Source organism: Crinia signifera, chromosome 4 (assembly GCF_055691185.1).
Source record: "Crinia signifera chromosome 4, ASM5569118v1, whole genome shotgun sequence".
Lineage (NCBI taxonomy): Eukaryota > Metazoa > Chordata > Amphibia > Anura > Myobatrachidae > Crinia > Crinia signifera.
This window is the reverse complement of record NC_139220.1, coordinates 260004008-260016392: the sequence shown is the minus strand read 5'-3', so window position 1 is coordinate 260016392 and position 12385 is coordinate 260004008. Positions and strand designations below refer to the sequence as shown.

Below are 12385 nucleotides of genomic sequence, written 5' to 3'. Positions count from 1 at the left end.
TTAATCCAAGCTTAAATTATATTAATTGATTTAATTATATGCTTTAAAAACATCTCCACCCCTCCCTCCCCAATTAATTTAATTAGGAGGCTGCATGATGCGGCTGGTGAGGGGAGATTAAGGCCGTACTCGCTTTAATTAAAAGAATATGAATTAACACGGAAAGTGTGGGGTGGGGGTAGGTGGGAGGTAAAGCAAATATAAATGAAATGGTGCACAATAATTAAAAGGCCGTGTTAAATACTTCCTGACAGAGCAATGACAGGAGAGAGGTGTTTAATCCCCCTATAAGTGAGGAGAGGTTTGATTCTGAATTGTTATACAATCTGTTCCTCCTGTCACAGTAGTGATAGTACACACTCTCTACACCATTACAGAGAATACAGACTCTATGGAAAAGGTTGCTGCCACATCCAGGTGACATAGTGACATTACTAGAGTGAGTCCCCACATCCAGGTGACATAGTGATGCTATGGGGTCAATTTACTAAGATGGGAGTTCTACTGAAGATTGGATGTTGCCCATAGCAACAAATCAGATTCGACTTCCTATTAATTTAGCACCTTCTATAAGATAATAGGATCTGATCTTCAACAGAACTTCGATCTTCATAAATGTATCCCTATAAGACAGCCCCTTCCACATCCAAGTGACATAGTGACACTACAAGTCAGTCCTTCAACATTCAGGTTACATAGTGACAACACAGGTGAGTCCCTCCCATATTCAGGAGACATAGTGACACTAAGAGTCAGTCCCACATCCAGGTGACATAGTGACATTACGAGTCAGTCCTCTCCACATCCAGGTGACATAGCAACACTACAAGTCAGTCCCTCCCATATTCAGGTGACATAGTGACACTATGGGGGGTATTCAATCTGAGGGTCACGGCAGTTGAGCTGGCTCAACCGCCATGACCCAGTCCCGTTCTCGGTCAGCTCGACCGAGAATATGCAGGCGGGATTCAATGTCCCGCCTCCTGGGGAGCGAGAAGGCGGCCTGGCCGCGAGTTGCGGCCGGGAAGAGGCGAGCTGACAAAAGGAGTAGAGATCTCCCATGTTTTTTGTTTTTGGGATCCCTTCAATTAACTTGCAGTTAGGCTGTTTTGCCCATTCCCATCATAGAAGCCCATGTTAAACTCTTAACATGGGCATCTATGATGAGAACCGCCATAAGAGCCCATGTTATTTTTATAACATGTGCATCTATGGGATGCGATGGAAGAATTGTAAAAACACATATGTGGCTCCTCAGGCTAGCTGGGTTATCAGTTTGTTTTTTTAACCTTTTTGATGACTACTGTACCTGGACCCAAGAGGACATGATCTACACTGGAAGGTGAGTACTGGATCTTTTACCACAGGTACCACATGGATGTGTCAAGATAGGTAAGTATGTATGTATGTATGTTATTAAAGTTATACTGTGTACAGTGTCTGTGTATTTATTTTGGTATATGTCTTGCTGTAGAACTACAAGTCTCAGTGGGCCCATTAACATCTGCATGCAGGTACTTGTGGTTCTCCAAGCACCTGCATGGAGAGGAGGCTTGTGGGGACTTATTGTTCCACAGCAGAACCCAATATTATTTTTTTAATTCTTATTTTAACACAAAATCTATCAGCCCAGCACCCTCCACCCAGGGCTGACCAGTCAGAGGGATAATGCTTTGGTAGTATAAAAAGTGTCCCCTCGGCTGTAGCATTACCCTGATGGCTATTGGACCCCCGGTGCTAGGGGGGACCCCTACTTCTTTTGTCTCCTGTATTTTGGAACCAGGACTGGTTCAAGAGTTTTTAAAATATGGGCAACCCCTATTTAACTTTTCCCCATATTTCTGGAACCTGGACTGACTTAGAGATCCCGAGGCTGGTTAAGCTCATGGGGGTCGGGACCCACGCCTTTTTTTGTAAACATTTTTTACAATTTATTCCTATTTTTTACATAGAGAAGAGATCCCATGCATGCTTTATCAAATACGCATGGAAAAAGTATTCGTATTTTCCATTTGTATTTTGAGCTAAATTTACGGCCAAATTCGTTTGTACGAATGACTTGCGGCCAAGTTCTATCGATAGTCCATTCATATTGCCGAATTCGTCAGAGGTTGCTGTTTGTAAAAACGGCAACTCGGCCGCATTCAGCACTTTGTAAATTTGCCAGTGTGCTGGTCTCAGCTGCAAATAGGATCGAATGGGTACTAATGGGTGCATTCGTACCCTCTCGATCTTAGAAAATTTCTGCCAGTGTCAGAGTTCATTGTAGATGATCCAGTGCTATAAAAGAATACACGAATACTTCAGTGCAATTATATGAACCTTGCTTAAAATAAATTCAAACTTTATGTATTTATATGCAATTGAAAATGTATTGATTACACAATGACATTGTCAAGCAGCCAACTGTGTACACTCAACTGTAGCTCACCTTTGCTCTGGATCGGTAGTTCTGTAAATGCCGGTTTCTGGACTCTTGTAATATTTTTCGTACACGTGATCTTTGCACATGCAGGAGCCAGGCAATTGCAATGACGCCGGCAGCCCATTTCTGCTGCCGGTAGGAAAGGTATGTCACCCTATCCCTGTAGCCTCGCCATGTAGTCTGGATCTTCAGTGCAGCGGCCTCCTTCCCACCTCTTCCCTTATAACGCTGTCCAGCCTGGCTCAAGAATTTCTGAACCCACGGCCTGTTTTCTAATACTGACAGAAGTTGGGATACTGATGGCGTCCTACCCAGCTCCTGATCCAGTGTAGCTTCTCTCAGCCGGTCTCCTCGTACCACTGCAACAGGCACTGCATATTCCTGAAGAAATTTCTGCAAGCTCTCCAGAAAAGTCATAAACCTGCCCCAGCAGAGACAGTAATGCTGTTTAAAGGCCAAGAAGTCTAGAGCCTGTGGATCGAGGAATCCATTGTAGATGATGAAACTGTGACCTGTGGGAGCAGTAACAGTGTCCAATGCCCAAGGATCCTGTTGGATGATATCAGTATCACAAAAAATCATATGGTGACCAACAAAAATAAAATACTGCAACATGATTCTATCAATTACAATTGAAAAGGGCTGTTTTCGTGACTTTTACAGATTTTTCTTCGATATTGTTTTTTTGGGCAATTTGTTCACCCCAAAAAAATGTATCCTGAAAACACACAGGTGCAGGGATACCTGTGTGTTTTCGCCGATTGCAACCTCCTTTTCCAGCGATTGGTTTAGCCTGTCTGTGGCAGGTGAAACAAAATCCCTGATAAGCTGGTGTGTTCCCTGGGATAGTCCTGGGTGAACCAATCGCCCGTGGATCGCATATCAGAGCCGTAACTATACATTTTGGTGCTCTGTGGCAGAAAAATAATCGCCACACCCATCCCCATGTTTCCACTCGGGACAATGTGCTGTGTGCGGGGCATGGAAAAATGTCACATTTATAGCACACTGTAAGAAAATGGACTTCAACACAAATCCTCTTTTTTTGACCACTGCAAAGGTGAGTAAAAAATACATGTAGGGTGTTCCCTCCTCCGACACATAATATCGCAGACCCCTTTAAGGGGACAGCCGTCTCCTTTTCTCCGCCTCTGTGGAAGATATTCTACCGTAAACGTATATGTGGGTTTTTGATATCTTTTCGCTTATTTTTTTTTACCGCATTCATGCACTTAACTAAAAGAGCTCTTTTTTATTCAGTTAGACCTTTATTACCTTTATTAAATAACACATTTCATTGTATTGCCATACCCAGGATTCAGACCCATAAGCTGTTGCATTCTAGCTAAACAAGCTATTCATTAAGCTATTTTATCCTGCCTAAAAACTAGGAGAAGCAACTTGTATTTTGTTAAAAACAGTCAGCATTGCAACTGAGCTGATCAATGTAGTAAGCAGCAACACATCTAATCCCATGCAGCCACTCACTACATATATCTGCTCAGCTGCACTGTTGATTATTTTTTCATGAACCACCAGAGATGAGCTTCAAATAGTAAGAATTCTCTTGTTTTCTAGAGTCAGATAGCTCATGAATAGAGTGACTGCAGTGCCACAGTTGATGAGTTTGAATCTTAGTTACAGCTTGAAATGTATTAAAGGACAGTATGACCGAATAAAAAAGAACTCTCAAGTTAAGTTCATGAATGTTTCATAGGTATTAGCGATGGAAGGATTGAGGAGACCGAGGCAGTCAGGTGACGCTGGTCTTCAGAGAGGAGGGACGCTACAAGTAAAAGTAATTAAAACACAAAATGAACAAGGGCTGTCAACAGCACCCCATACTCTGCAGCACTGTGTGCAGTGGCACACCGCACCACCCTAGTTACAGCCCTGTCACGGGTAATTAGATACTTCCCAAAGTGTGGTGGAAAATCTGTCTGTAAGTGAGGCATCTTATATGTACCATGTAAGAGTAAATTATGCAGTGCGATTAATATGCTGTGACAAATGTAAAGTCATGAAATCAGTTTTTCTGCATAATACAATGTAACATATTATCATGCTCACTGCAGTGGTGAACGCCATCATAGCTGCAGTGATTCACTCAAGGGCCAACCTTGCCACTTCTACTATTTGTGCAGATTTTCTTACACTCTATGGGGGATATTCTGTTTTAATTTGTCTCCCGCGCATTCGCATGGGGGGACCAATTTTTAGCGTCTGCGCATGTATGCGCATGTGTAGACGCTTGGTGTGAGCGGGCAAATCAGATGTGCGAGCGCTGCAGAAATCATTAGATGGTGGCCGACTGATTTCTCCCCCGCACCCAAGGCTGCGAATGGATGATTATACAAATCATCCATTAGCATGCCTGCGGGGGATCGCAGTGTACGAGGGGGGCTTCTGGGGGACTCGCAGTCTTGTGAGTCAACAAGAATAAGGTCCTATGTCTCTGGAACGTTATGTACTCCAGTTTACAGATTGTCCTTCATCATCACATGCCCATCTGCTGCAGCCCTCTGGGACAGGACGACTAGTGAAGTGACCCAAGCAAAAGATGCAGTGTACCTGTGCTGTAGGAGATACACAGCTGTGCTGCTCCCTCCCTGTTATATCTGCAGATGTCCTTGTTGTTCCTTCTGACACAGTATAATGCATGGATGGAAATGGTGTCTCCAGTCCATATTCAGGTGTCTGGATGTCAGACTGCTCCATGTAACTTCCTGCCGTTTCCTGGACACGGCCCGCCTCTGGGGAATGGTCAGCCATCTTGAAACAATCTCTGCCTGTATGTGCAGTGTTTAATATAGCACATTACAACAATTATTTTCGGTCATGTAATGCATGAAGAAATGTGGGTCAGAATTGAGAAACTGTACATGGCGGCTCCTGGGAAAGGTTGCTATGAGATTACATGAGGCATTTAATAGCAGTTATACAAATGCACACAAGAAGCAAAATATTAAATCATTGTTTAACGTGACATTTTCTAGTTGGATCACATTCACATATGGGCATATGACTGCAGTAAGATCAGCCAATAGCTGTTTATCAGCTGCATTTGTAAATGTAGGTTAAATGGTTAGATCACTAGCCAATGGCTCTCATATGGGGGCGGTAGCCAGCTGTTTAATGATAATGTGAAGGATAACGCTAGACCTGCAAAAAGAAACCGGGAGTGTCAGGGAAAATGCAGGCGTGCCCAAGCGTTTTAGGGGATGGTGTGTGACATCAGCTCCCAGCCGGATATGCCTGTATTCATTGCAGCCACCGATTAAGTCCAGGACTACGCGGCGCTTGCGATGACTAGTGATCAGTGTAAAAAAATGATTCAATTGCGAGTGACGGGATTTGAACATTTTTGCTCAGGTGCAAATTCTTTGCTAGCCTTACAAATCCATTCGCACAGCGAGCACATTAATTTGCAAGGTGGGATTTTACTATAGGGGGGCGGCGTTCTACCGGTTCGCTGGCTGCTGCACATCAGGTCTGAATCAGGCCTTCTGTCTGTAACACAGGAGGATGGGGAGTTTAACAGACAGGAAGATACCCTACATGTGTGTAATAAAGATTAATGCTGTGATATTTTCTGTTCGATATTGACTATATAGCCAAAATCGAATTGAAATCAAAACTGAATGAATATTGACCAGTTCTCAGCCTCATTCAATGCCGATTCAATCTCGATGGCCGTGCCCGTTTAGTGTAAATTGAACAGTAATATAGACTGTGCAGGCAAGACTATATTGTACATATGTGTTCTATATAGTCCACATTGAATGCGTTTTGCTTGCCGTTCGATTTAATCCTGATTCAATCCCAATCGAATGGGGATCGAAATGCAAGCAAAATCGCCCCGTGTGATAACACTTTAGTGGTTATATCCTGGACAATGAAAGGGTTCTCTCTACCTTGTGTAATAGGGGCTGTTCTCCGAGAGGAGGTGTTATGCAGGGGTAAAGCCTGGGGTTGAATTGCAGGAGGAACCAGCGTGAGACGAGCAGCTGGAGGAATAAGGCCTCTCTGTAGTAGACTCAGGATTCCTAAGGATCAGAGTTAATGCATTGGTAAAGTATTTGCAAATATGCATCTGGAAATGTTACAAAATACATACATACATACATACATACATACATATATATCATATAGAGAAGAGGCTAGTATTCTACATATATTTAGTATATGACACTTATGATGCGTGTATACTCTACTGTCTATACTGATCATTCTCCTCTTGCATTCCTATAATGCACTAGATGCTATCTATAGAGGATTCATCTACATTAATGGAAAGGTTATAAAACAGTAATTAACCTAAACAATACATGAAATATAACATTTTTGGGACATCTGTGTTCCTTTTTACCACTCAGGAAATGCAATACCATAAAACCATCCTGTAACAATAACACAACCATCCTAATACCCCCAGCACTAAAGCTACCTCGATACAATTGTATTCATGCCAGCTTACACTAATGTGCAGGCCAAAGCAGCTGTTTATCTCCACGTAAGTTATACCTAGGTCATATAGAAATAATGATGACACCACTTAAGGCAGTAAATGAGGTCGTAATCTCACAATGATTATGTAGAGAATGTCTAACATATATATAATGCTGTCATAGACCATAGGGGAAAACAGGTGTTCGTCACAACTAATTATCCCTCCGTGTAGTGTCTATGGTGTCTGCGTCTGCACCTCTAACCTTTCTGCATGTCTTTTTCATGCACCGGTGGTGGGGGCAGAGAGGCATCCATCCGATGGGGGGCTGGTAACACCGACAGATGACTGACAGTGGGGCCTCTGGTAATCTTCTCAATAGGTATCTGTATGGAGAAGCATTTAACCCCAGTGAATGTTCTGATGTTGTAAATACATTATTTCTGCATCATTGTGTTATACTACTGCACACCCAAGGGAGCATCCAGCCTGTCACTGAGAGGCGAGCAAGCTTCCTGGAAAATATCCAGATACTAAACCTTTGGTAGACTTTCTTAAAGTTTTGGTGTCCTTATCAGACAAAATGCAAAAAGTGTCCCTTCGGTTTGCAGTTCCAATTGATTTTTTTATTTATTTTTTATCTCTGGACCCTATCGGAGAAGTAATCGGCAGGTGTGGCTGAGGGAATGCAGGCAGAACTTTTGCAAACGCCACATCTGTTTCACAGAGCGGGTGTCATCAATGGTGCAGAAAGGAGCGAGAGGAGGATGGTAGGATGGGGGGTTGAGACGGAAAGATATGAGCTGGCTCAATCTGCCTGGTGCTTTGCACGTGGGCAGAAGGCCAGGCAGAAAAGCGCGGGCCCATCTTATTGGAATTCAGTGGTGGCCCTCGCTTCCTGTCCAGAGACAGATGTAACGCAGCCGTCCATGGCATTGCAAGCAGGCATTGAGCTGTTTCCAGGGATTTGTGTGTGTTGGAGAAGCAATGTCGGAGGCTCACCGTGCGCCCCTGCATAGCGAAATGACAGCCAATCTCCATTCCACATGACAAGCACTGGATAAAAACTTACAACAAATGGTGACCTTTCCAAAGATTAATTTGTTTACCAGCAGAATCCTCCCCTCCTTGTCATCCCAGATGGAGCATATCAGAGCGTCCCCAGATTCTAGGTGTAAGGAACGCTGACTCCAATCAGCTCTAACTCTCCGGCAATTAGTTCCGGGCTTGTTTTTTTCTCTCTTGTATAATATCCCCCCTACACAGACAATTACCTCACCATCCGATCAGGGAGATGGTCACGCTTTCCATTACTGATTTAGTAAGTACATTCCAATGAAAACATCAATTTGATTACAATGAAAGCAAATCTCCATGGCAACCTCAAACAAGAGCCTGAAATGCAGACTCTTATTGTTGCTCTTCAGGCTTTGCATTGCATTGACATTAGTGCATAGCTTCACACTGCAATGTTACGTGCACATTCTTAATAATGCATACTGTATGTAATTAGTTCAGAGGAGAACTTTGTAGAACAGTTACAGTTCAGCTAGATTACCATTTATGCTATTTCTATATAAACCTGTAGAACATCATTAAGCTATGTGTAAGTAACATTATTTCTCTTTGGTTCTCTCAGACGGCCTGATTCAAACCTGACCGGATTCCTGAGAATTTGCATAGCGGCCGATTATCGATGTATCGTACATGCTGCAATATGATGCCCGGCTGCAAATGTCTCTGTTCACTGGCCATACCCATGGTGATTGACAGGGAGTGGGTGTATGGGGATGGGAACCGTCCGTTTTTTTTTTATGGGAGTGCCGAAAAATTCAGGGACAACGCAGGTGTGCCAAAGGAGGGTGTGTGTCTGTATTTATCACCTGGGCTACGTGGTGGCTGAGATGACTGGTGCCCTGTGTAAAAATCATTCGATTGGATTTGGACATATTCCCTCCGGGTGCAAATAGATTTGCAGCTGTACACATTCATTCGCACAGCGAGCACATTCATTTGCAAGGCGGGATTTCCCGGGAGTGCGGCAGAGGCTAAACTAATCCCTGGTTGTGCGCATTTGTGGCCGTGCGAGCAGGTCTGGATCAGAGCTAGAGTCCCCTTTACTGATGCTGAGCTGGTCACGTATATGTCCAATAGGAGAATTTCCAAAGAGTAAAAAATAAAATAAAAGAAGAAGCAGCTTATTTACGCTCATCTGAAGACATCAATGCATCTCAGGATTCATATGTAGATCAATTTGTTTTGATAATGTTAAAAGCATGGATCTAAATTGAAAAAAAATACACAGACTATGCCTACAAAATTTTAACAGATGAATGATCAATGGAGAATGCACCAATCGGCTTCAGTGGTTAACCCACAATGAGCCAATCATAATCAGTTATTAATAATGACCACATCATCAGCATGTATTTGCATCAATCTACAAACACCCGCAATGACTACAACTACTGATAGGCGTATTTGTGCCTACTTATACGTCTGCTTTGGTCGTAATTATACCAACACACCCTTCTAGTACTCGGTCTGTGTTCCACCACTCCTTCCTTCCTCCATTCCATCTTTCCCAGTGTAAGTAGGCCTAAATATCAGATGTACATATGGATGCTATTTTTTTGAGGGCATGGACATTGCATATTTGGCCCTGATTTCTGAGTCCCAGAGGGCACATCCCGCCACCCCGCCGCGGTCATATCCCCTCGCATGTCCCGCTGGCAGAGAAATCATTCGATGGTCGCCGACCATCAAATGATTTCTTCATGCCACTCAAATATAAGTCAGTTGCTTGTCCCCGGCATACCTCCTCCCGTCCGAATTCCCATGGGAACCCCCGCTTTTTCATGGGGACGCCCATGAAACGCTAGGCGTTCCCATGGGCAACACCCGGGCCAGTCGCCCCTGCCTGCACTGCCCCTTGGGAACAGGCCGGCGAGTATGTAAATCGCTGAGTCCGTTCGCCCAGGGACCATGCACATGCCCATAAAACATTATGTGCAGACAGAAGACCTCACAGCGTGTGAAGTAGAATGACCCCCATTCTATGTCCAACAAACAAATGTATGCCCAACAGTATCTAAAAAAAAAAAGACTTAAAACTTAATTGGAATAAGCACCCATGGGGCTAAATATACAGCTAGAGCCATCCTCATCTAGCCCGCACCCATGGGGCTAAATATACAGCTAGAGCCATCCTCATCTAGCCCTTTAATAGGATTAAGTGAGCCAGAGCTGTCTGACTTAATCCTCTGCTAATCCCCTACTGTATTGTTCTATGTATTGTATTGCAGCTGAGAACAATAGGCCTTGGTGAGTCATGGTTTAGTTGAAGAAGGCTCCATCTGTAATAGGGTGCTGGATTCCGAAAGTCTACAGATATCAGTGAGTTAGCTGATAAATTTAAAGCAGAAATGCTTAGAAAGGTTAAACCAATTGGAGTTTTCCTTGGTAAACATTGCTGCTTTAAATTTAAATCGGCTAACTTGGCAAAAAATGGGTGGGATTTCAAAATCCTGCAAATGATTACAGTAGGCCCATAAGGTTTACTCTTTCTCTGCTTTGTCTGCACGTAACAACACGTGCCCTATAGCAGCTTAGAAAACAATCCAGCCCTTGTGCACTATGAATAGTAATGATGATTTGCCTGCTATCAATTGAAAATCCCACTGATGAGCAAGCAGACCTATGTGCTAGTGTTACAGGAGGTAACTTGATGCCATTCGGCTTATTAGAACAAAAACTATAATTATAAGGAAAAGAGTTGCAGACTATTGGAGCTGGCAGACTTACAGATGTTCTGGGTTTACAGCTGATCAGCGGCAGACTGATCCCATAACTCTGGTTGAGGAGGTCACGGTGGGCCACGCTCTCGGGATTACACATGACACGCGTGCTCAGGTTCCGCTTGTGCTGTAACAGAGATAGAGTCATACGATTATTACAGTCTGTTCTAACCCCTGTTAAAAGCAACCAGTGTAGCCATGCACAGAAATGGCTCGCACATATAAATACAACACACAGCATGCACACCACACAGCCACATGTTACCATCCTGCTGAATGACAGACCCTCCAGCGAGACACATCTTTGTGCCAGACCGGAAATGTAAGATGTGTTCTTTGCTGAGGAGTTGACAAGGTGAAATGTGCATCTATCTATGATCACTGACACTTTACCAGATACTTCTACACTAAATTTCATTGTGAGCAGCTGCGTTTCACAACTGTGTGTCATGTAAGAGATTGATGTCATAGTGTACTGTATACTATTAGTTCTGAACAGCTGGAGGCAGGATGCTATTTGCTAGTGCACCTAGATTTCAACCAAAATGCCCTAGGGCCTAATTCAGACCTGATCGCAGGCCAGATTTGTTCCCAAAATGTACAAAACCATGTGCACTGCCAGTGGGGCAGATGTAACATGCGCAGGGAGAGTAACGGGGCCTGCACACATATTGATCCCCTGGCATTTTCTATGCGATCTCACGAGATTGCTTATAAAATGCCCCTTCATCTCTCCGTGTCATTGAGAACACTGACCCGGACATATCGCTCAGCGGCACATCGCTGTGCAGCGCTGTGTACTGGGAGAGCTGAGTGATCTAGCATCGCTCAGAACACTCATCTCCCCTAATGTCCCTGTGTGTAGGCCGCTTAAGATTGGGGTGAGTTATACCATTTCTGTGCAGGGTAAATAATGGCTGCTTTATTTTTCCACTGCTATTTAGAATTAATTTTAAACACATCCCACCCAAATGTAACTCTCTCTGCACATGTTACATCTGCCCCACCTGCAGTGCACATGGTTTTGCCAATTTTGAGAATAAATTTGTCCAGCGATCAAGTCTGAATTAGGTCCCTTGTTTTAATTGCAAACTAATGACATTTGTAACATACACATACATAGACTCCCGAGCAACTAGGCCAAGCTTCGCAAGCAGGGCTTGTGCCCCAGGTGATGGAGAAGTGGGTGTGAAGCAGCAGATGAGATGGAGCCAAAGACTAAGAGAAAATAAGTGTGTACTGTAGAGTGGGGAGGATTTACATGATCATTGTCAGGTGTTTGAGGTATTACTGGGAATAATGGGGATAGCCCAAGGCCGAATTTAGGGGTCAAGTCGCCCCTAGGCATGACATAATCAGTCTCCCCTATCACGTCACTGCCCTCCTTATGTTAGGGCTTCCCAATTACCAAAGCAACACTACCACATTCTTATGACTGGTGGAAAACACTGGCAAGATTAAAGAAGACTAATAGTTAATATTGCAACTGTGTAATGCCTGGTACACACCAGGACGACTAGGGCCCGATCCCCTCAATCTAGATCCAATTCCGACCAATTGGATGTAGATTGTAGGTAGATTGGGCCCTTTTTTTCCCTGTTCTGGTCCGATCCCGATCCGATGCGCGGCCCCGCGGGTCGGTCGGTCGTTATTCAGATCCTACCTGCTGCAGGTAGGATCTGAAGAACGACCATACAGCCGGGTGCGGGTCGCCAT

At 43.9% G+C, this 12385-nt stretch overlaps 1 protein-coding gene across 3 annotated transcripts in view; it reads right to left on the bottom strand.

The window, feature by feature from the left end:
* IQCH (IQ motif containing H) overlaps positions 1 to 12385 on the bottom strand; it is an 83875-nt gene that overhangs the window by 51242 nt on the left and 20248 nt on the right. For all 3 annotated transcript variants that reach the window (XM_083184370.1, XM_083184368.1, XM_083184369.1), the window contains exons 5-9: positions 10677 to 10796; positions 7138 to 7258; positions 6340 to 6471; positions 4997 to 5214; positions 2432 to 2974 (exon numbers count right to left, since the gene is read on the bottom strand). In XM_083184370.1, coding sequence (XP_083040496.1) covers positions 2432 to 2974; positions 4997 to 5214; positions 6340 to 6471; positions 7138 to 7258; positions 10677 to 10796 — 1134 coding nt within the window. The remainder of the gene's footprint in view (positions 1 to 2431; positions 2975 to 4996; positions 5215 to 6339; positions 6472 to 7137; positions 7259 to 10676; positions 10797 to 12385) is intronic.